The sequence below is a fragment of the Erinaceus europaeus genome, chromosome 18 (assembly GCF_950295315.1).
Source record: "Erinaceus europaeus chromosome 18, mEriEur2.1, whole genome shotgun sequence".
Classification (NCBI taxonomy): domain Eukaryota; kingdom Metazoa; phylum Chordata; class Mammalia; order Eulipotyphla; family Erinaceidae; genus Erinaceus; species Erinaceus europaeus.
In genome coordinates this window covers 15396667-15421009 of record NC_080179.1, presented here as the reverse complement: position 1 = coordinate 15421009, position 24343 = coordinate 15396667, and the positions used below count along the sequence as shown (strand labels likewise).

General features: G+C 46.0%; 1 protein-coding gene and 1 long non-coding RNA gene across 2 annotated transcripts; one reads left to right on the top strand and one right to left on the bottom strand.

Annotated features, from left to right (window-relative positions):
- Positions 1 to 27: 27 nt before the first annotated feature.
- On the bottom strand, positions 28 to 21127 carry LOC107522604 (uncharacterized). Its single transcript, XR_009545923.1, has 4 exons — positions 20973 to 21127; positions 4992 to 5153; positions 3892 to 4068; positions 28 to 1129 (listed from the first exon to the last, which is right to left on the bottom strand). It is a non-coding gene; the product is annotated as an uncharacterized LOC107522604 (long non-coding RNA).
- Positions 21128 to 21205: 78 nt separating this feature from the next.
- Positions 21206 to 23447, top strand: HOXD1 (homeobox D1). Its single transcript, XM_060177672.1, has 2 exons — positions 21206 to 21944; positions 22338 to 23447. Exons 1-2 carry the CDS (start codon positions 21311 to 21313, stop codon positions 22670 to 22672), a joined length of 969 nt encoding a protein of 322 aa, XP_060033655.1. The 5' UTR covers positions 21206 to 21310; the 3' UTR covers positions 22673 to 23447.
- Positions 23448 to 24343: the final 896 nt, after the last annotated feature.

Below are 24343 nucleotides of genomic sequence, written 5' to 3'. Positions count from 1 at the left end.
GGCTTTCAGCTGCACCTGCTTTCTTTATTTTGCCTTTTCCCACCCCCCTTTCTAGACACAAATGAACGTTTTATTTTTGAACTGTATTTCTACTGGGGAGGCCAAAGTTCATTTTTCTGCATTAAATCATAAAATATTAACTTTGAAAGAAAACTGACAATCACATGAGAGACAAGAAGGATCTAGGTGTGGAGAAGCTATAGCTCAGAGCCAGGAATGGTCATTTGGAGACACATCTCGAGGCATTTTCTCTAGCAAGTGCTGCCCTGTCTTTTGCCATCCCAGTGGTCTGCGGCTCATTTCTAAAGAAAACAAACATTCTCCCCCCCCCCACAATGTAAAGTAATAAAAGTTTCATTAATGGAACAGAACAAATATGAACGCCATGTTTACTCCTGCTCCTTTGTACAAAATGGGCAAAAATGTCTTTGAGGATTTACAACCATTTTGTAAATATTAGTGTGACTTCAGCCAAGGGTGGACAACTCACCCGCTTCTGGGGAGGAGGCACTTGGAAAAAACGCCTCCACAGAAGCTTCAGTTCTTTTGTATTTCAGCAGAGTCGGCCCACGCATCTCGATTTGGTTTGACAAATAATGCAACTCCTACTACATCCTCGGTGACATGAGGTGAAATTTCTATTGTGTGAAAATAATTTAACTTCTAATCTTCTGGTGAAACAACAATTAGTTCTATTTGGATGTTTGTGTTTCGCTACATAATGATGACTCAGAATAATATCTAGTTTCCTTGTTCCTTTGTGCTGTTTTTAAAATGGCATGTTAGACTGAGGGTGGGAAGGGAATAAATATCCTTTTGCTAAATCTCACTTTATCCAAGCAGGCTGAAAAATATCCATGTTGTAGCAGAGTATCAACAGAATAAATGATTTCAACGGAAGGCATATTTTACCCACTTTTAAGGCTTAAAAGTGTTTTCTATGAAATTTGCACCCATAGGCAGAATTTCTAATTGTCTTGTAGGAGATTATTTTTTAAGCTATTATGGAAATAAAGAAGAGTTTGCTGCCTTGCAGGGATTACAGCCACCTTTCTGAACTGGGTAAATATTGAATAGACGAATTGTCAGGCTGTTTAGATTCAGCCGGGTTCCTCTCCATCTCTTCTTCCTACCATAAATAATAATAAAAATACATAATGTATCATGGCTCCAGGCATTTTCCAGCGCAGTATGTTACCACAAGAGTATCTGCTGAGTCTGCGGGTGTCTGCCAGGCCCCAAGTGTCATCTGCGGCTTAGGGTTTCATAGATTAGACTTTAAACTGAGTCTAGCAGAGATGACAGCAGCTTCCTCTCTTTCTCAGGCTGCACAGAAGTGTGGGGTTGGGGGCCATCTCTCTGGGCAATTGCAACCACCCCAGACACCACTCTCTCGCCTGGTGTGTGTGTAATGGGGAATTCGCTTGGGACCAAACCGGCTTTTTCTCACCTCTGGAGGAAGGTCCCCCCAGGCTTCTGAGAATGGCTGGGCTCCAATCCTACCATTGGCGTGAGTGTCATGGGATGGGGATGGGGACCCTGGGGAGGGGGGCTGGGTTCCTGTCTCCAGCGAGTGTGGGGAGGGCACGTCCCCATGCCGAGAGAACAGGAGCCCGCGGCACAAACATTTACAACTTCATGAATTATAAACAAGCCGCCTTGGCCTTCACCAGACATTTTATTCCTTCTGAGCCTGCAGTTAATGTTAGTATCACCAGGGTCTAAACCCAACCGAATATCCTCTGGAGGTCCCAACCGCAGACGCTGCAGACCTTTATCTCCCAGGGGGCCACCACCCCACCGCACTCCGCTGCCTCCCCCAAGCCACAGGCACACTCTCCCGGGTTCCCGCGCCGCCCGGGAAGGTCACAATAGCGGCTCTGTGCGCCAGGCGCCCCTCCCCCTCCGGGCCGGGAGCCGAGGAGCCAGGCCAGGGGGAGGGGCGCGCAGCCTGCGATGGCGCCCAGGCCCAGGCCTCTCGCCCAGGAGGACACCGTCACCCGATCCCAGGACTGGTGCCCTGGTGCAGCGCAGGGGACGGGAGTGGGGCGCACCCTGACCAAGGAGCGGCTGGCCCCTCGCTGCCCGGTGTTGCGCCATTGTGCGCATAGCTCTTCCACCAGCTCAGCTCAGCTGCTGGGAACGCCACAGGACAAAGGCAGAGCTGGGATGGCGGCTACTTGCAGAAGAGTGTGTGTGTGTGTGGGTGAGAGAGAGAGAGATGTGTGTGTGTGTGTGTGTGTGTGTGTGTGTGTGTGTGTGTGTGTGTGTGTGTGTGTTTCCTGGGGGCTGTGGGAGGTGCTCCTGTGCCCAGGGGATGAAAGTGGTTCCTGTCTCCTAGCTCTGCCTTTGTCCTGAACAGACCATTTGGGGGAAGCTAGGGAAGGGGGGGGGTTCAGGGAGATCGATTGTGTGGAATCATCTTAAGAGGAATCCAGGTCCACGGATGGGTGCTAGGGATGGTGGTTTGTGGTGGTGGTTGGTAGTTAATTGGGAGCCCCGGTTCTCTATCCCCAGGCAACCACATATGAAGTAAATAAAACAGGGTAGAGAAGAGGTAGCCAGAATTGGACTGTTGCAAAATTGGGAGGTGGAGGTGGGGAAAGAGCTAGGCAAGAAGGATAACTTGCTGAAGCTACAGGAGAAACTCTGACCCCAGTCTGGGATAAAGTGAGTACACCCAGCTGAGCTGATCAGGGGGCAGGGAAGTTGCAGAGGAAAGACCTGGAGAGCAAGCAACTCTGGCTCCTGTAAGGGTGTAGGGAAGGGTGACTAAGTACATTTCCCGGCTTTCAGACCTCAGCCACATCCAAGGATCTGACAGAGAAAAATCTGGTCCTGATGGAATCATTAAGTTAACCATCCATTTGTACCATTTCTTTGTACAGGCTTTCAAATGAGTGTGAGGTGGAAAATAGAGAAGAGTACCTTATCCTTTGGTGCGGCACCTAAGCCTAGTCCCTAAGAGACCCATCAGCCAATTGGTTTCCCAAGTCCTAGACGTTGCTAACCTTGCTGGACAGGGTTTTTCAAATTTCTATCTGTAAAGATTATTAAAATACAGTGATTATAGGGGGTGGGGCGGTAATGAAGTGGGTTAAGCACACATGGCGCAAAGAGCAAGGACCAGTGTAAGGATCCTGGTTCGAGCCCCCAGCTCCCCATCTGCAGGGGAGTTGCTTCACAAGCAGTGAAGCAGGTCTGCAGGTGTCTATCTTTCTCTACTCCTCTCTGTGTTCCCCTCCTCTCTCCATTTCTCTCTGTCCTATCCAACAACCAACAACATCAACAACAATAATAACCACAACAAGGCTACAGAAACAAGGGCAACAACAAACAAAAGGGGAAAAAATGGCCTCCAGGAGCAGTGGATTCATGGTGCAGGCACTGAGCCCCAGCAGTAACCCTGGAAGCAAAAAAAAGTTATTATAAACTAGCTAGCGGGCTGGGTGTTAGCGTACTTGGTTGAGCACACATATTACAGTGCGCAAGGACCCAGGTTCAAGCCCCCAGTCCCTACCTGCAAGGGGTAAGCTTCACAAGTGGTGAAGCAGTACTGCAGGTGTCTCTCTGTCTCTCTCCCTCTCTGTCACATCTTTCCCTCTCAATTTCTGGCTGTCTCTATCCAATAAACTAATATAATAAAAAATAAAAATAAATAACAAGACTTTGAAAAAAAAACTAGCTAGCAACTTCCCTTCTCTTTTCCCCAGTCTGCACCAGCTGACTGACCCTTGAGTGAAGTGAAACTTCTCACCAGCAGACTAGAGAGCTTAGGCTCTCCATCTGTTAAGGTTTTTCATTAGGGAGGGTGAAGAGGATGCCTGTGTGGGTGTATGTTTGAATAACAAAGAAGTAACCTAAGGTTCGAATAAAAAGTGTTTCTCTGACCTCTGGGAGCCAGACTGCTTATGTCTTCAGTATTCAGGGGGACAGTCACAGGCCTTGATTTTGTCTTAAGAATTAGCTGAAATTTCCTTCTAAAGTTAAGAATTGATCAATTCCATTGACAGGTCTAGGAAGGTCCCCTTCATCTGGGATATCTTGGTATTGTTTTGATTGTTCATTCTGAAACTGTAAAGAAAACAGGGTGATCAGAATTTTGTGAATACTAAAATGAAAATGAAGTGGAAGGGAGACTTTCATGACTGAAGCTCTAAAGTCCCAGGTTCAATCCCTCATATCAACATTAGGCAAAGCCAGGCAGTGCTCTGGTAAAAAACAAACTACAGGGAATTGAGAGGTAGAGCAGGAGGTTAAGCACAGGTGGCACAAAGCTCAAGGATCCAGATGGAGCCCCTGGCTCCCCATCAGCAGGGGAGTCGCTTCATAAGCAGTGAAACAGGTCTGCAGGTGTCTATCTTTCTCTCCCCCTCTCTGTCTTCCCCTCCTCTCTACATTTCTCTCTGTCCTATCCAACAATGAAGGACATCAACAACAACAATAATGACCACAACAAGGCTACAACAAGGGCAACAAAAGGGGGAAAATGGCCTCCAAGAGCAGTGGATTCATGGAGCAGGCACTGAACCCCAGCAATAACCCTGGAGGCAAAAAAAAAAAAATTAAAAAAAACACAACCAATCTGGTCACCTGTAAGAGGCTTACAGCTTTATCACTTCAGAATCCTGCAGTTGGACAGAGAGGGTATATAGCTAGTGCCTGGCTGAACAGACCCATTCTTAAATTCTCTGGGCACATCAAGCTGACACCTAGTTACTACCTCCGAGAAGTTCTGAATTATAACTCTTGCAGAAAGAAAGCCAGAGTGGAGGGGGGAAATTGAGTAGGTGACTTTTCTGTACTTCCTTCATTGGCAGTGCTGGTGTTGCAGAGGATCATCACAGAGGCTGAAAATCTGAAAATCTTAGTTCCCACAGTTTCCCTGTCTTCTATTCCAGCTACAAATTCTTATCTTTGAGGCCCAAAGTTAATGCCAAATGTCTTATTTCCCATGCCCCAAAAATATGTCCACTAGGTCTCATACCCACCTTGGCAAAGTGGAAAAATACAAAGACAATCCAAAGGCCCATTTTCAGCTCAGATCCAGCCTGAAGTACAGTGAGTAAAAAGGTTTCTCTATTTGAAAGAAAGGCCAAATTGTTGTCCACTCAGTTACTGGAGCAGAAGTAGCTGATGGATCCTCAGGAGATCTGTAAGGCAGGAGATAATGGGTAAGTCCCAGAGTTTGAGGCAAAACATCCTGACTGGTTCCTACAGTTACTCTGTATTCTTTAAATGGAAGAGTAATATCTGGAGTGTCATGAGAGTAGTATTTTAATATTGGTAAGAGCCCGAGGAGGTGAACTCAACTCAAGTCAAGAGTTGGTGGAGAGACTTGGTATAGATGAAACAAACAAACAAAAATTTATTTTTTAAACTGGGGTGGCAGTTCTAACACCAGGGCAGGAGGACCTATAGGCCTGGCTTATTGTGCAGGTAGGACAGAGTACCCCTGACTGGGAGTCGGGTGGTAGCACAGCGGGTTAAGTGCACGTGGCGCAAAGTGCAAGGATCGGCATAAGGATTCCGGTTCGAGCCCCCGGCTCCCCACCGGTAAGGTAGTCCCTTCACAGGTGGTGAAGCAGGTCTGCAGGTGTCTATCTTTCTCTTCCCCTCTTCTCTACATTTCTCTCTGTCCTGTACAATAACAACAATAATAACTACAACAACAATGAAAAACAAGGGCAACAAAAGGGAAAATAAGTATAAAATTTTTTTAAAAATCAGAGTACCCCTGATTTAAGTGGAGAAGGCCTTTAAAAAAAATTATCTTTATTTATTTATTGGATAGAGACAGGTAGAAATTGAGAGGGAAAGGGGTGGTAGAGAGGGAGAGAGATAGAGAGACAACTGCAGCACTGCTTCACCACTTGTGAAGCTTTCCCCCTGCCAGGTGGGGACCAGGGGATCAAACCTGGGTCCTTGGGGAATGTAACATGTATGGTCAACCAGATGAGCCACCACCCAGCCCCCAGAGAAGGCCTTTTGGTGGTTCTGTTGTTCAAACTGCAGCCCCACGGATATTATATCCCTCCCCACCTCCTCTACAAGGCTGAGAGGTAAACTGGGTCAGCTAAGCTGAACTGGTGGCAGTGGCAGAGCTGGTACTGACCTCCCTCACCCCAGTCTGCTGCCCCTTGGGGTGGTGACTATGTCATACCAGCTACAGGCAGAGAACATACAAAGGAAGGAAGCTCCCAGCTGGCCTCCAACCTGGGAACACTCTGGGGAGAGGGCTGGTGTGGAACCTGCATCTTAGCCCCCCTGCACTCCCCACTAGGAACAATAGCTGTCACCTTCCACAGCACAAAAGACTGGTTGGGCCTGGGCAGCCACGTGACATGACGTGCGCAGGATCCTGCTCCTACTGGCTACAGGGTGCACAGTACCAGCCTGCAGCTGAGTGGGTGCTCCACATCCGCCTGGGACAAACTGTGAGTTAATCATCCAACCGGCTGGCAACCGCTTTGAGGCCTGGGAAGGGGGCTGGGACGAGGGATTTTCTGTGTGTGTTGGGGGGTGGTGTGGATGGTGGTGGGGGGTAGGCTTCATCCTATTAAGAGTTCATCAATCACCCCGTGTTCACTTTTCACTCGACAGCGGTTCCTCCTACTTCAGAGCAAGTCTGGGCCAGCTGGGATTCGACCAGAAACCACAAGCTGAGGAGACCGAGGCTCGAAGGTGGGCAGGTGGGCGCTAACAGAGGGCCCCCTACCCAGCCAGTGCCAGCACCTCCTCACACCTGCTAGCACTACTGTCTGCCACTCTCGCCCCAGAACAGTCACAGGCCCAGGCCTCCCAACATGCTCACCTACAATGATCCTGCAGCCTCCTCCTCCACTTGCCTAAGTGGTAGCCTCATCTCCAGGGTCAGAGGAAAAAACTGCAAAGGGTTGAGAAGGTTCTTGCAAACACAAATTTATGTAAGGATTAAAAATAAATTGCTCTGAGGCCCTAGGATTTAGGGGAGAGTCTAAACCATTTTAGTTCCCTTATTTACCTGCAGGAGGGTTTGTGTGGGCTGGAAGCAGGATAAGGATGCTGTTGTACTTGGAACACAATTTGATTTTAAAAATAATAAAAATGCCCTTAAAATACCAAGCACACACTCATGCCTCTTCTTTCTTCTCTGGTCTAAGGGGAAGGTATCTTGAGCATTTGTACTTCAGCTCTTTTGAGTTCACTTTAGAGATACCTTCAAAAGCACAGATTTTGGGAGTCAGGCCCAAGCAGGTTTGCAGGTGTCTATCTTTCTCTCCCCCTCTCTGTCTTCCCCTCCTTTCTCCATTTCTCTCTGTCCTAGCCAACAATGACAGCATCAATAACAACAATGAAAAACAACAAGGGCAACAAAAGGGAAAATAAATATTTTTTAAAAAGGCATAGATTGTAAGGTGGGATGGAGCCAGCCATTTGCACTACAGCTGCTGGCCTCAGAAGGGGGTGGGATGACTGAGTGCTGAAGCATCTCTATGTCTCTCTTGAGAGGTACATTTTCACTTAGCCTCTGCAAATTTTAGGAAAGTTCCTGGTCATCTCTCCTTTGCCTCACCCGTGCCCCCCCCCCCCACCAACCCTGCCCAGTGATATCCCTTGAGAAGTTCCTAAGTGGCTAAATGTGTTTCCTAAGCCCCCCCCCCCTTTGAAGAAATGCTCTACTGTTTTGCTTCAGCTGAATAAATGCTGAAGCATTAAACCTTACACAGAGTCATGACCTCCTTAATAAAAATACTGAGGGAGTCGGGTGGTAGCGCAGCGAATTAAGCGCACGTGGCACAAAGCACAAGAGCTGGAGTAAGGATCTCTGTTCGAGCCCCCGGCTCCCCACCTGCAGAGGAGTCGCTTCACAGGCAGTGAAGCAGGTATGTAGGTGTCTATCTTTCTCTCCTCCTCTCTGTCTTCCCCTCCTCTCTCCATTTCTCTCTGTCCTGTGTAACAACGACATCAACAACAATAATAATTACAATAAAAAAACAACAAGAGCAACAAAAGGGAAAATAAATAAGTAAATATTAAAAAAATATTTAAAAAAAATAATGACCCTGGAGTCCTTAGTTCTGAGTCTGTCTCTACTTCTTTGTGTCTCACTAAGACTTACTAAATAGTTCCAGTGTGCACAGCACTGGATTACAAGATACAAAAACAAGTCAACAATGGCTTGTGGCCTTGAATTTAGTGGCAGTAAAAGAATTCTAGGACAGTATGACAGATACTGTAAAAGAGGCTGACTAAAATGCACTTGGAATAAAGGAATAGATACTAGTAAATTGTGAAAAAAAAAGATTCTCAGATGGTTAAATTTGGGCCCCCAAGTATTTTTATTAAGAGTAATTTTATTTTCCAGTCTTGGAAATAAGGACATTCAAAATCAGGTAGGGAAGAAAGAACAAAATTTGAACTTGGAACAAGGAGAATTGTTTGAAGTGGGTGGGGGCTCCGGCTAGAACAAGATATTTTGTAAGATAAATCTAAACTTAATCTGCTAGGGAGCCACTGAGCATTCAATGTTGGGACATAACATTTTCTAGTTAGGAAGCTAGCTTATATGGAACTATATCTGCAGAAAAGAGAAAGGAAATGAAAACAAAGAAAGAAAGGAGGTTGCTGACAGGAATTCCTCTATTCAATACAGAGATAAGCGCGCATAACAAAGATGAAAAGCAGAGCCATTTAAGAGGTAGAATCCACAGGATCTGGTGACCAACTGGACTTACTAAAGGAGTCATGGATGTTAATCCCTAATTTTTTATTTTGAGGGCCTGATGAATAGTCAGATAATTCACTAAAATGAATAGAGGAAAAGAAAACTTTTCAGAGGCATCTAAAGATCTCAGTGTAGGGAGGCCCAGTGGTGTGGCACCTAGTTGAGCCCACATGTTACAATGCACAAGGACCGGGGTTCAAGTCCCTGTTCCCCATATGCAGGGGGAAAGCTTTGCAAATGGTGAAGCAGTGCTGCAGGTATTTCTTTGTCTCTCTTCCTCTGTATCTTCCCTCTCAATTCCTGACTTTCTCTATTCAATAAATAAAGAGAATTTAACAAAAATAAAGAGTTCAGTGTTAGGTTTACATTTTTTTTTTTTTCACTGAGCAATTCATTTACTTGTCCTTGCCTTCAGTTTCATCATGTGATATCTGTCCTATACTTATTGTTGTAGCAGAGTATGTGGGTGGTAGGCATTATGTTTACAAGGTCCAAATGACTGTCCTATAGAGAGGTCAACCTAGACTCTGGCCAAGATGGCGGCAGACTAATAGGTCTGTTTGGTGCCACTACAACAAAAATCTACAACATACATGGAAATAACAGCATAGAAGTGACTTTGGAGCTCAGAGAAACTAGTATCAAAAGAAAAAGTCCAGGATTCAGGAACTTAGGACAGAGAGATGCTCATATAAATGGTAGAGGTCCACTCCTTGTGCAGCTCCAGGCTCATTCCACTGCAGCACCTGCCCTACTGGGATTCTCAAGCATTGCCACCCACCTGGCAATGAGCTAAATGGAAGCAGAAGATAAAGTAGAGAAAGTAACCTCTTAAAAGAAAGCTAACAAACAGTAAAAAGCACTAAAACAAACGGAGACATTCTAAGAGTTATGGGGCCATACCAGGAGGAACAATATTCACAACACAGGAGTATAAGAAGTGAAAATGAGAAAGGGATAGGATTCATATTTGAAGAAATATTACCCGAGGGGGCCGGGTGGTGGCACACCTGGTTGAGCACACATGTTACAATGTGCAAGGACAGGGGTTCGAGCCCCCAGTCCCCATCTGCGGGGGGAAAACTTCGTGATTTGTGAAGCAGTGTGGCAGGTGTTTCTCTTCCTTCTCTACCACCTCCTTCCATCTTGATTTCTGGTTGTCTCTATCCAATAAATAAATAAAGAAAAAAAAGAAAATATTACCTGAGAACTTATCCAAATTAAAGAAGCAGACAGACCCCCAAATTTGAGAAGCTCAAAGAGCTCGAAGAAAAATTAATCCAAACATAAGTTCACCTCAAAGGACATAATAATTAAAATGGTCAATACAAAGAGAATTCTGAAGACTACCAGAAAAAACAAATCAAAGAGTCACTTATAAGGAAAATCTTCTAAGAGATTTCTCAACAAGAATCCCAAAAGCTAGAAAGGACTGGTAAGGTATACTCAGTGTTTGAAATGGAAAAGACCTCCACTTAAGAACACTTTATCCTGCTAAGTTCAGGTTTGAAAGTGGGGCCAAGAGCTTTTCAGACAAGCAACAGCTAAAACAATTAATTACCACTAACCAGACCTTTAATGAATACTAAAGGAACTTACATAAAATGAGGATATAGAATGACCATAGGGGTTAAACTATGTACAACTTAGGTTAACAAAGGAAATGGGGGAGAGGGGCTGACAGTGGGGAGGGGTGCAATGGATTTTGGTGAAGGGATATTGGTGTTCTAGTGGGGGTGAGGCTAACACATTTTGAGGAGGTGAGAATTTTCATTTCTCAAACATTAATAGACTTGTAACCCAAGGTTAATCTCAGAAACAAAAACTACTATTAAAAAGAAAGCTAAAACCTAGGGAAAACATCCACTTATCCACACCACACAGATCAATACTTAGATCCTGGGTGGCCAGCGAGAAGTAAGTCTCAGAGAAATTAAAAACAACACCTTATTGCTTTCCAGATATTGAATCTAAGCTAATGCTAGGGGCTGGGTCAGATCAGATTGCTCATCAGGGCCCCTTTGCTTCCGGAGGGAACTCTCCAGGGAATACATTCAGAAATGTGGTCTTGGTATCAGACCACTAAAGAAGAAGCCTTTTAGCAGAAATCAAAAGGCCTATCTGCCTTTTTTCTTTTTTTCTTTCTTCAATATCATGTGTCCTTTAGGGAATGCACAAAAAAAGCTATTCTCTCTCTCTCTGAACCTCCTTCAGCATCCGGGTGACAGTCTTGGCAAAAGTGTTGCATGACTGACTGTGGCCATTTACAGTCTAACTAGAGTAAGTCGCTTATCTTTCCTGTGTCATTATTGCCATTTGTAAAGAAGAACTATGGGGGATCAAATAAGATAAGGAAGAATGACATCCCGGAGATGTTCTCAGGGTAAGCAAAAGATACTCTTTCGCACTTATCAGATTGGCAAAAATAAAAATCTTTTCAATATTCCACCCACTTGGCAAGGGTGTGAGGAGAGAGGGATTCTCTTACGCTGCTGATAGATTTGTGAACTGACTCACTGCTATGGAGAACAGTTTGGCAATAGGCATCAAACTTGCCAGTGCAGACAGTTTGTTTTTTTTCCCTACTAAATAATATCACACCTAGGAGTTCTAACAGATGGAGACTTGAACATCTTTGTGGCAGCAACAGACTGAAACTGAACTCAATGCATATTCGTAAGGGAGTGACTAGATAAACTGTGGTAGATATGTGCAGTGCGACAGCAGAATGTTGCAGGAGTGAGCAAGTCAGTTCTGCCTGCTTTTATGGGTAGGTAGTGCTCTTCACAATACAAGAAAAACAAGCATGATGCAGGAGAGTTGATCTATGTGTGTTGCTGTTGGAGTTTTATGGCTCAGGACTGATTTTTTTTTCCAGATAGAGAGAGAGAGACAGAGAGAAAGAGAAGAGAAAGAAACACCACAACACTGAAGCTTTCCTCAGTGCTGTGGGGGACAGGGAGCTTGAACACTGGTTGTGCTGTACACGTGGCCAAGCAGGCAGTTTTCTCATGGCCCCAAGACAGTCTCTCATATAAATTATAATCTGTATAAAAATTTTGCTATACACACATATGCACACACACACACACAGCATAGCAATCAAGTGTCTCTGGAAAGATACGATAATCTAATAAAACTGCTTGCCTAAGCAAAGGGGAACTAGTTGTCTGGAGACAAGGGTGGGAAGAAAACTTGTACTGAATACTCTTTTGTACTTTTTGAATCTTGGACCAGGGAACCTTATTATCTGTATTAAAATTAAAGAAAGAAAGTGAATTATTAATATAGTGCAACTGACCTGGGTATATTTCTGTGTGTCTGCATATGTCCAGCAATGCTAGTCTGGGGACACCTTTTGATTTGGCCCTCCAGGCCCGTGGTGCTGAACAAGCAGGAAAAAGAAAGATTGCTTCCCTTTGCTCGGGAGACCTAGGTATACCTCTGCCTTCTCTTGCAGGAGGACCTCAAGAGGTGACTTTGCTACCTGGAGCACAGTTTCTTTCTTTCTTTCTTTCTTTCTTTCTTTCTTTCTTTCTTTCTTTCTTTCTTTCTTTCTTTCTGTTATCTTTATTTTGTTGGCTAGAGAAAGCCAGAAATTGAGAGAAAAGGGGGGTGAGAGAGAGAGAGAGAAAGAGAGAGAGAGAGAGAGACCTGCAGCCCTGCTTCATCACTCGTGAAGCTTCCCCCCTGCAGGTGGGGACTGGGGGCTCAAACCCGGGTCCTTGTGCACTGTAACATGTGCGCCCAACCCAGTGCACCATCGCCCGGCCCCTGGAGCAGTTTCATAAACAAGTGACCCAGGTGGTAGCACATTGATTAGAGGAACTGGATGTAAAATGAGGTCCTGGGGTTGGGTGGTGGCTCATCCAGTGAGAAGCAATTGTTATTCTGTGCAAAGACACAGGTTCAGGCCCCTGGTCCCCACCTGCAGTGGAGGAAGCTTCACGGGCAGAGAAGTAGTGCTGTTGGCATCTCTCTTCCTCTCTGTCTCTTTCTCCTCTATCTCTCTCTGTCTCTCATTATCTACTCATAAAAATGGCTGCTGGGGATAGTGGAATCACACAGGCACTGAGCCCCAGCCATAACCTGAGTAGAGAAAAATGAGGTGCTGAGTTCAATTCCCAGCACTGCATGATCCAGACGGATGGTCTGGTTCTCTTTCCATCTCTTTCCTCCTCCTCCCTTCCTCTGCCACCCCCAGTGGTTTTTTTTTTTTTTTTTTTTTTAAGTTTAACAAACAGATCTCAAAGAGAGGGAAGCTGGTCTCCCTCCCTTCCAACCACAGTGGCTGTATGATCTCCAGAAATGAGGTCATCTTCTCCAGCACTGCTCTGGTTCCTTGCCAATGAGGCTGGCCAACTGCAGAGAAAGGTCTGCTTCAGTCTTGCTTCTGTTGACTGCAGAAAAGAAGTGAGCTGGAGGAGTTAGATTGTTTTTCTCATTTTTTGCAGAATGGCTTTGTCTTTTTTCTTCTCTTTTTTTATTGCTGTAGTTATTGTTGTTGATGTCATTGTTGTTGGATAGGACAGAGAGAAATGGAGAGAGGAGAGGAAGACAGAGGAGAGGAAGACACCTGCAGACCTGCTTCACCGCTTGTGAAGCGACCCCCCCCCCTGCAGGTGGGGAGCCAGGGGCTTGAACCGGGAGCCTTATGCCGATCCTTGCGATTTGTGCCACCTGCGTTTAACCCACTGCACTACCACTAGACTCCCTATCATTTTTCTTTTAATATTTATTTTTTATTTTAATTTTTTTAAACATTTATTTATTTATTCCCTTTTGTTGCCCTTGTTGTTTTATTGTAGTTATTGACATCATTGTTGTTGGATAGGAAGGAGAGAAATGGAGAGAGGAGGGGTAGACAGAGAGGAGGAGAGAAAGACACCTGCAGACCTGCTTCACCGCCTGTGAAGCGACACCCTTGCAGGTAGGGAGCCGGAGGCTCGAACCGGGATCTTTACGCCAGTCCTCGCACTTTGCACTACTGTGCTTAACCGACTGCACTACTGCCCAACTCCCCAGAATGGCTTTATCTTTTACAAATACACTTATTAATAAGAGAGAGAGAAGGAGGAGGAGGTGGAGGAGGAAAGAATCCGAGCATCACATCGAATGCCAGGGACTGAACTCAGAACCTTTTGCTTGAAAGTCTAACATTTTATCCACTGTGCCACTTCCCAGGCTGCTAGCTTTGCCTTTTAGTCTCAAGAGAAATGTCTGAAGTCATTTTTCCCCCCATGGGACTTTCTAGTATTGACATTTTAAGCTGTGAAAAGTCAGCCTTTAGCTAGAAGAATAGTTAATATTTTAGGTAAAGAGACATATTAGCTTCTCTGGATGCTTAGGGCTCAAATGTTTATATATTTTTTTAAAATTGGGGATAGGCAGAAAGAAATGAGAGCTGAGTCTTCCTTCTTGGCACCCCAATTAAAAAAATTATTATCTTTATTTATTGATTGGATAGAGACAGCCAGAAATTGAGGGGAGGGGGAGATAGAGAGGGAAAGAGACAGAGAGACACCTGCAGCACTGCTTCACCACTTGCAAAGCTTTCTCTCTGCAGGTGGGGACTGGGAGCTTGAACCTGGGTCCTTGCACATTGTAACAAGTGCAATCAACCAGGTGCGTCCACCTGGCCCCAACACCCCAATTTTTGCTCCTTCTCTCTATTCACTGTCTCAGAGTCACTGAAGGTTTTTTTTTTTTTTTACTTTTTTGTTTTGTTTTTTCTTTTCCCCGTAGACACTGGAAAACACCAATTTCCTTCCCCTGCTACCTCACAGGCATCATCAAAGCCAAGGCAGGGAGATGGTAAGAAGTGAGCTGGGGGGAGTTGGGCGGTAGCCAAGTGGCTTAAGTGCAGGTGGACAGCTTAAGGATCCCAGTTTGAGCCCCTCAGCTCCTCACCTGCAGGGGAGTTGCTTCACAGGCAGTGAAGCAGGTCTGCAGGTGTCTATCTTTCTCTTCCCCATATCCCTCCATTTCTCTCTGTCCTATCTAACAATGATGACATCAATAGCAACAACAATAATAACTACTACAACAATAAAAAACAAGGGCAACAAAAGGGAAAATAAATATAATAAAATTTTAAAAAGTGAGCTGGGACAGTCAACAGTATTTATATACCTTTCCCGTATTTGGGAGCTACTCTCTTCCCTGATCCAGCTTTCTGGTCCTTTTCCCAGTCATGACACCATCTCCCCAGATCCACCTGCATATCAGATTTCAGGCTCAGGGGGAAAAAAAGAAAGTAGTATAGTCACCGGCCCTTTGGAATAGAACTAAAATAGGCCTACTAGCTATCTACAAAATAGAGACCCCCCCCAACTTTTCATCTGCACTATTCCAGCCTTTAGGTTCATGACTAGTCAACATTTTGTTTGGCTTTATATGCTAATTCTTTTCAGCCACTAGGTTTCAGATGCTAGCATGATGCCAACCTGACTTCCCTGGACAGACAACTCCACCAATGTGTCCTGGAGCTCAGATTCCACAGAGCCCCACCCCACTAGGGAAAGAGAGAGACAGGTGGGGAGTATGGATCAACCTGCCAATGCCCATGTTCAGCAGGGAAGCAATTACAGAAGTCAGACCTCCCACCTTCTGCACCCCATAATGAACCTGGGTCCATACTCCCAGAGGGATAAGGAATAGGAAAGCTATCAGGGGAGGGGATGGGATATGGAGTTCTGGTGGTGGGAATTGTGTGGAGTTGTACCCCTCTTATCCTATGGTTTTGGCTGTTTCCTTTTTATATATATATAAAAAAAAAGTGAGGGAGTCGGGCTGTAGCGCAGCGGGTTAAGCGCAGGTGGCGCAAAGCACAAGGACTGGCATAAGGATTCCGGTTCGAACCCCGGCTCCCCACCTGCAGGGGAGTCACTTCACAGGTGGTGAAGCAGGTCTGCAGGTGTCTATCTTTCTCTCCTCTCTGTCTTCCCCTCCTCTCTCCATTTCTCTCTGTCCTATCCAACAACGACAACAATAATAACTACAACAATAAAACAACAAGGCCAACAAAAGGGAATAAATAAATAAAATAAATATTTTTTAAAAAAGTGAGCTGGGTTTCTGCAGAGTGCTCAATTTGGAAGACTCCTACTGACTACTTCTGAAGGCTATTTCCTGATGCTTCAGGTCAACTAGACTTAAGCAGACCACCAACTTTGACCTCTGTGCCCTTAGGATCTATTAAGACTCTGGATCCTTTTCAGGTACACTCATACATCAGCCAGTCATGACTTCTCACTGACCTACTTCTAGAGGCTCCCCACAGAGCCATCTCTTTCTCCCCACATTGTCCTCTAGCTTCTAAAGTGGAAGCTCTAAAAGTGTGGGTCTAGAGAACCTTGCTTTAAGATCACTCCAGAATCTTGTTACAAATAAAGACCTCTGAGTCAGATATAGCTGATTAAAATCTCTGGGGTCAAGCCAAGGAAACTATGCCTCTATGGTGATCCCCTCCCCCCCATGAAGTGATTTTAGGAATCATAATGCTCCTTGCATTATGATTTTTAGTGGGGATGTTGCCTCTTCAGGCTGACTTTTTTCATATAAAAATAAGAGTGGGAGAGCAAAGCACAAGGACTGATGTAAGGATCCCGGTTCGATGTAAGGATCCCCCGGCTCCCCACCTGCAGGGGAGTCACTTCACAAGCGGTGAAGCAGGTCTGCAGGTGTCTTTCTCTCCCCCTCTCTGTCTTCCCTTCCTGTCTCTATTTCTCTCTGTCCTATCTAACAATGATGACATCAACAACAATAATAACTACAACAACAATAAAAACAAGGGCAACAAAAAGGAAATAAGTAATTATTTGAAAAAAAAAAAACTGAAACCAAAAATTTACATGCTCTTAAGCAGCTTCAAGAAGCAACATGGTCTGAAGCTTCAGGCCAACCGGATTTAAGTTTAACACTGACTTTGACCTCTGTGCCCCTACAATCCATTAAGATCCCGGATCCTTTTCAGGTACAGTCATGCACCAGCCAGTCATGACTTCTCACTGACCTGGTTCCAGGCGCTCCCCACAAAATCATCTCTTTCTCCTCACACTGTCTTCCTGCTCCTAAAATGGAAAATCTGTGTGGAACCCTTGCTCTAGGATCACTCCAGAGTCTTATTACAAATAAAGACCTCTGAGTCAGCACTATCTGATTAAAATCTCTGGGGCCAAGCTAAGAAAACTATGCCTCTGTGGTGATTCCCTCCCTACATGAAGTGATTTTGGCATTTCTGGAGAACAGTTGCAAGAGATGTCTTAGAATCAATTATAAACACACAGGAGACCAGACTGCCACTCTGTATCACTTCTGTCTGCAGAAAAGAAGCTTGTTCAAAGGTGAAAGGTACATACAGAGGATGATGGAGGTGTTTGGGAGTAGCTGTTGTGGTGAGCAGGGTGGGAGAGATTTCAAAGCATTCCTACATCAAACACAGCCTGGCATCATGCACCTCTGCTGTCATGTCCTGCTGAGCATTAAACAGCACCAAGACCCAGCAGGGCAAGTGGCTCTTGCAATTTGTGGTTTGAACAAATAATAGTATCTCCCATACCTTGTGAATATTTCAGAGACAGATTGATAGGTTACTAAAATTATTATATTCCACATCTCTTTATTCATTTCTCCCAATACTGGTTTTCAGCATTTCCCTAGAAAATTATAGCCTCAGAATCTTCCAGAATAAATTTACTTTTATGAGACTGCTAAATACTTGTCAGAAATGAATTCTTTTGCCTTTCGGTTTAAGAACAGCTTATTTCCCCTAGCATCTTTTTGTCCCCCTCTAACAAGATGCTCTTTTTAGATATTTTTATTTTTTATTTTTTTAAATATTTATTTATTCCTTTTTGTTGCCCTTTTTTTTATTGTTGTACCTATTAGTGATGTTGTTGCTGGATAGGACAGAGAGAAATGGAGAAAGGAAGGGAAGACAGAGAGGAGAGAAAGATAAGACACCTGCACACCTGCTTCACTGCTTGTGAAGTGCCGCCCCCTGCAGGTGGGGAGCCGGGGGCTAGAACCTGGATCCTTAGGCCGGTCCTTGCGCTTTGCACTACCGCCCACCTCCCATTTTTATTTGTTTTATCAGAGAGATATAGAGAGAAAGAAAGAAAGAAAGAAAGAAAGAAAGAAAGATAGATAAACAGACCAGAGCACTGATCATCTCCGGCTTATGGTGGAGCTGGGGATTGAACCAGGGACCTCAGAGCCTCAGGCAACAGAATCTGTAGCAGAACCACTATGCTGTCTCTGCAGCCCAACAAGATACTCTTCTGCAGTTGGTCCTTGATAAACTTTGGTTGAATCTGAGCCTGAGATGCCCAGAGTCCTACCTTCCAACCTGCAAACTCAAGGAGTAGAGATGACACGCCTTAACCCCATGGTGTAGACAGAACCAAAGACTGGGAGATTAAAGGGAGTAGAGAGAGAACAAAGAGAATGTAACCCTCTGTATACGATTATCAGAAGACTGCTATTAGGTCTGGACAAATACTGTACAGCCTGTCGGCTTCCTCCCACCCATGGATTTGAAAACACAATATTAATATATATACATGTATATATATTATATATTATATATTATATACATATATTATATATACATAGATATGTATATATATATATCATTCTCTTTTAGGATTCTATCTTTACTCTGCAAAAAACTAAACCCCCAAAAAAACATGTTTCAGGGAAATAACGGAGGCCACTTATGGCTGCATCTTCTTCTTCTTCTCCTAGCTTTTGCCTATGGCTGCATCAAAGTTAGTGCTTAACTGGTGCGTGCAGAATCCAGTCTTTGCCCACATAGTTAACTCTAAAAACCTGGCTCTTGCTCTCATGAATGTTGCCAAGAAACCTGGGCTGTCAGATTTTTTTTCCAGGAGCCTTAGAGAAAAGGGCAGATTTATAGGCAGGTAAGGCTAGGCTATTGTGACCTACAGCCTGGGTTGTAGCCAGGAGGTTGTCTTTTTCAAAAAGATTTACTGACACTGCACCTCTCCCTCCCCTGACAGCCCCCAAGGCCCTCTGGGCCTTTTCAGATAGGACTGGTTTTAAAGACTAAATAGTGGGAGTGAGTTAGTGCAATGGGTTAAGGGCAGGTGGCGCATAGCGTTAAGGACCAGCTTAATGATCCCAGTTAGAGCCCCTGGAGCCCCACCTGAGGAAAGTTGCTTCACAGGTGGTGAAGTAGGTCTGCAGGTGTCTGTCTCTCTCTCCTCCTCTCTGTCTTCCCTTCCTCTCTCCATTTCTCTCTGTCCTATCCAACAACAATGACATCAATAATAACTACAACAATAAAACAACAAGGGCAACAAAAAAGGGAATAAATAAATATTTTTTTAAAAGTTAAAAAAAAAAGACTAAATAGCTCACTTGGATAGTGTGCTAATCTGGCATGTATAAGGCCCAGGCTCTAGGTTGGCCCTCACACACTGAAGGAAACTAGTGGTTTCTTTCTCTTTCATTTCCCCTTCTCTTTTTCTGTCTCTTTAAAAAAAAAAAAAACTATCCATGGGGTGAATAAGGGGCCACTGTGAGCTCTGCAGCATCTGACTAGCTAATACTTCTTCTCTACTAGACCAGAGCAAGGAGAGTGAGGAAACACATTTATGCTCAGATCCTCAACTAGCTTAGAAGAGCTCTCTATTGTTTCTGGCTAGGGAGCTGGGGGCAGGCATTGGGGGGGGGGTGTGTCTTACTTTTTCTCTCATTTAAAATTTATCTTGGAACTGTCCTCTGACTTGCAACAGAACACAAATTTTGAAGGGCTATTTTCAGTACAGGATTCTATTTCCCAATCAAATCCACGAATGCCTATAGTACAGGGACCCCAGGGCCCTGAATGTAAACTGTGTTCATTCCTGAGTGTCTACACTCTTCTTCCCCACCCAGGCTGAACCCTCCCCCCTCTTGTCTCAGCTTCAGACTCACCAGAGAACTTCACTTTTGGTATGGCTTTGTTTATTCACAAGTTCACATCTCTGTAAGGAACCAGCTCCCTGGACTGTGGTGGCTCCTACTTTCCAGACTTCCTCAGAGTGGAATTTTAGGCAAGAGCTCAATCGCTCTTTCATGACAAGTGGGTCAGTAAAACAATAATAAAACCCCGGTCACCATAACTCATAGGCTGTAATAGATCAAGTTCTCAAGGACACTTGAAGATGCCAAGAGTAGGCTCTTCATTCACACAGAGATGTAAGAAACCACGCTCTTTCATTATTGCTGTGTGAGAATAGCGTTTACTCATTTAATTTGTTATCTTCCTACAGCCTTGATGAAGGAAAACATTAAAAAGAAATGTTCAAGGAAGTTGGAAAGTCTGTCAGTGGAAAGCCTGTCTTTCTAACCCTTCTACTCTTCATTCCCTGTGCCAACTGCACTTTTATTTTCCATCTCTCTACACTCAGTAAACAAAACCATATTATCAAGGGAAAGAAATGAGCCCATTAACATGGTGAGCCCTCAAGATTTCACTCGCAAGAGACTACGCAGCACTTATCTGATGGAATATAGGCTTTAATTGCTTCGAGGTACAAGCCCGTCCAAACCACTGAGATCTGACCAGTCCTTGGATGCCTTTGAGCCCTGCAGCCAAGCTCCTAAGGCGAATGCAGTGCGGGTGCTCATGCCAGCTCAACAGATTGGAGGAAAGGGAGAAAACAAACAAACAAACAAACAAACAAAACAGCGCTTGCTCCATCACACGAGTAGATCCTTTATTTTGACAGCATAGTCAGAAAGGGGAAATCTATTAAACTTCTCCACAAGACAGAAACTTTATCTGCTTTCCAAATCAAAACCTGGCACCGAAACACTCGCCCGAAGCTTGCTGCCACAAATGGAAAGGTAAAAAGAAACCACAGGGTATACTGAAAAGAACCTGAAAATCGAGCCTAGAGGTGAACGCATGAAGGAAGGTACACAGACCTGCAGCACATGATTCCCAGGAGTAGGAGAGAAGGAGCGGGTCTGGGGAGAAATGAAACATCTGCTCCAGGTTTAGGAGAGGGATAGTGTCTGCGCCAAGAAGCTCCAAAACGCAGGGACTCAGAAAAAGAGCAAACTTTACCTTCCCTGGAGGGAGGGCGGCTCGGGGCAGTCCCCGCTCTCTTTCAGCTCCTTCCACACCGCCGTACCCACAATCCACACCCCCGAAGCTGGCCTCCCATCAATTACAAGTACAAGCTCTTGGTCCCTCCATCCTTTCTGCCCCACCCGAGCGGTCACTTCTGCCGCCGCCCCCCACCCCCATTACCTGTAGGGGAGCAGCGGGCGTCGCGAGACCCGCTCCGCCCTCCCCTGGCCGCGCCCGGGTCTCCTGGGCTCCCCCGGGGGTCTGGGGGCGCTGGGCAGCGACCTCCCGCAGCTTTGGCAAAGTTGGCGGCGGGGCAGGCGCGGGGAGGCGCGCGCCCGTCGGGACCCGGGCCGTGCGGGGAAGGCGCCGATTGGCCGGCCTCAACCACGTGGCCACCCCCGCCGCTATATTAGGCCACTATGTCCCTCGGGCGAGGGCAGCCCGGCTGGAGAGGCTAAGCCGAGCGGCGGTCCAGCCCGGCCCAGCGCCCCGCGCCCTCCCGCGGGCGGGCCGGCGTCATGAGCTCCTACCTGGAGTACGTGTCCTGCGGCGGCGGCGACGTGCTCAGTTTCGCGCCCAAGTTCTGCGGCGCCGACGCCCGGCCGGTGACCCTGCAGCCCGCCTTCCCCCTGGGCAGCGGCGACGGCGCCTTCGTCAGCTGCCGGCCTCCCCCAGCCGCCGCCCGGCCCGCGCCCTCGTCCCCGGCCGCCCCCGCCCCGCCGCCCGCCGCCGCGCCCCCGTACGCGCCCTGCCCCCTGGAGGGAGCCTACGAGCCGGGCGCCGCACCTGCCGCGGCCGGGGCGACCGACTTCGGCTTCCTGGGCCCCGGCCCCGCCTTCGACCTCCCGTGCGCGCTCGGCCGGCCGGCGGACGACGGCGGGGCGCACGTCCACTACGCCGCCTCGGCCGTGTTCTCGGGCGGCGGCTCCCTCCTCCTCCGCGGCCAGGTGGACTGTGCGGCCTTCGCAGAGCCCGGCCCCTTCCCGGCGTGTCTCAAGGAGCCGGCGGACGGCCACCAATCCGGCGCCTTCCAGACCGCGTCCCCGGCCCCCGGTGCCTTCCCCCCCGGGGCCACCTCCCCGACCTCGGGCCTCCGTGGCGCCTTCAGCACGTTCGAGTGGATGAAAGTGAAGCGCAGCGCCCCGAAGAGAAGTAAGTCGCCGGCCCCCGGGGCGCAGGCACCTGGGCGGATCTGCGCTGCTGGGCCGGGCGGCCTGCAGGGCAGCGCGGGGAGCCCGTCGCAGGTGCCCCGTTGACACCTGCGGTGTGGGTGTTTGCAAAACACCATCAAAGCAGGTGAATCCCAAGGAGCGTACCTCCCGAACGAAAGAAAAAGTAAAGAAGGAAGGAAGGAAGAGAGGGAAGAAGAAAAAAAGTTGGGCACTGGGAAAAGGGCAGGGAAAAACCCTCCCCCCACCTACACACTCACAGCCTGCATCTCTGGGGTTGCAGAGACTGTAGCCCCGCTGCTCGCCAGCACCCCATCCCCATCCCCGTCCCCCGCACCCCCCATCACCCACTGACGCCCTGTCTTTTTCTTTGCAGGCAAACTCACAGAGTTTGGAGCAGCAAGCCCCTCCAGCGCCATCCGCACCAATTTTAGCACCAAGCAACTGACGGAACTGGAGAAGGAGTTTCATTTCAATAAGTACTTAACCCGAGCCCGCCGCATCGAGATAGCCAACTCCTTGCAGTTGAATGACACCCAAGTCAAAATCTGGTTCCAGAACCGCAGGATGAAGCAGAAGAAAAGAGAACGAGAAGGACTTCTACCCTCTGTCACTCCTGCGGTTTCCTTTCAACTCTCTCTGTCTGGAAAGAGCCCCACAAAGTCTGGCAAGATCCCTGGAAGTCCATCTCAGGCCCAGGAGCCTTCTTGAGGATTTAGTCTTGAGACCGAGAAATCTTGGCATACATAAGTCATACATAGGCCACCCCTATCCCTTCTAGACTTACTAGCTCAGTTTGGGATGGAAATAGGCACAGACAAAAATTAATAGGGAAATAGTGAAAAGTTGGGAAAAGAAGTTATCACAGTTACCTTCTGAGTTCCAGGCCATGGGTGTACAGATATTAATGTGAGGTTTCTTAAGCCATTCGTTTGTGTATTATCAGGGACAAAGTGCCCAGCTGCGAGATCAGCCCTGCTGCTGTGTTGCCTAACTTAGTCATATGCACTTCTTGATTGTAGACTGGTAGAGCCATAGTTGCTGAGCTCTGCCACCTCTATGGTGTGCTTAGAAGAACATCTACCCAAAGTTGTTCTGTCTGGCTTTAACTTAAAAGACAAAGTTACATGTATTCAACGTCTTATGATGACCAAAACCTCTTTGGTGTAGCTAAGCTGCTTCAATGATGACTTTCACATTTGCACTTCAGTTTTTTGTCCCTCTTCTAAAAAGCAGTTTCTACCTCTCCATGTGCCTGAGTGATGACACAATCTCTGTTTAGTTAGTAGCAGTACAAATCCACAAGGTGTGTCAAGATTAAAACTTGAACTACGCCTTGACACCAGTTACTCGAACTTGAATGTAAATATATACATTATGTATATTTTTTAAAAAGGTTTGCTTGCAAAGGATTTACAGTTGACATTTAATGTCATGGCATGTAAAGGGTTTGAACTTTTTTTGTAATAAAAATTACAGAATCTTCCATTCTCTGTTTTTCCTTACATTCCTTTCATTTTGATTATCTTTCCTGGAAGCTCGTTCACTTTGTGTTATTTGGAATTGAATTTTTTAAAAAATTTTTTTGGCTCTGCTGTGGGGGCTCATTTAGATTGATAACTTACACTGCTAAGTTTTATACAAAAACAAGAAGTTTTGGACCACTACCTGAGCCCTTTAAAGAAGTAAAAAAAAAAAAAAAGGAAGAAAGAAAAAGATCAATTAACTAAAGAAGTATCTGCTTACCTAAGTGCCTTGGTCTTGGTCTTACGGTGAATATGGAGCCTGCATGTTAACTTCAAGAGTAGATGCTCACAGTGGAAATGTTGTAAAACCTGGGAGTCACTGCAGAGAGATCTTGTTCTTATCTTTTTTTTTTTAAAGACTCTTTCAAAAAATATATTTTATTTATTCATTTATGGGTAGAGACAGAAACTGAAATGGAAGGGGATATAGAGGAGAGAGAATGAGACACCTGTACCCCTGCTTCACTACTTCTGAAGCTTCCCTCCCCTGCAAGGGTGGGGGGGACCAGGGACTTGAAGCTGGGTCCTTGTGCATGATAACACAAGTGCTTTACAAAGTGTGTTACCACCTGGCCCCATTCTTTTGTCTTCTGACCTCACAAAAGGGAGAAATTTGGTTAGGGTTTTCTGAGAAAGGCAGTCACACATCAAGAAAAAAAAAAATCCCAGTGATTGAATTCTCATTTCCAAAGAATTAAAAATGAGGCAGAAAGAGCTCAGTAGTCAGAGCTTTCCACTTCCTATAACTTAGACTCAATATTTGACTTTATAAGAGCATAGAGGAGTCTTTCTTTTTTAAAAAATGTTTTAAAATATTTATTTTCCCTTTTGTTGCCCTTGTTGTTTTATTGTTGTA

Coding starts and splice junctions, on each gene's coding strand:
- HOXD1 (XM_060177672.1), top strand. CDS start 21,311: ATGAGCTCCTACCTGGAGTACGTGTCCTGCGGCGGCGGCGACGTGCTC. Junction 21,945..22,337: donor GCGCAGCGCCCCGAAGAGAA/GTAAGTCGCCGG, acceptor TTTTCTTTGCAG/GCAAACTCACAGAGTTTGGA.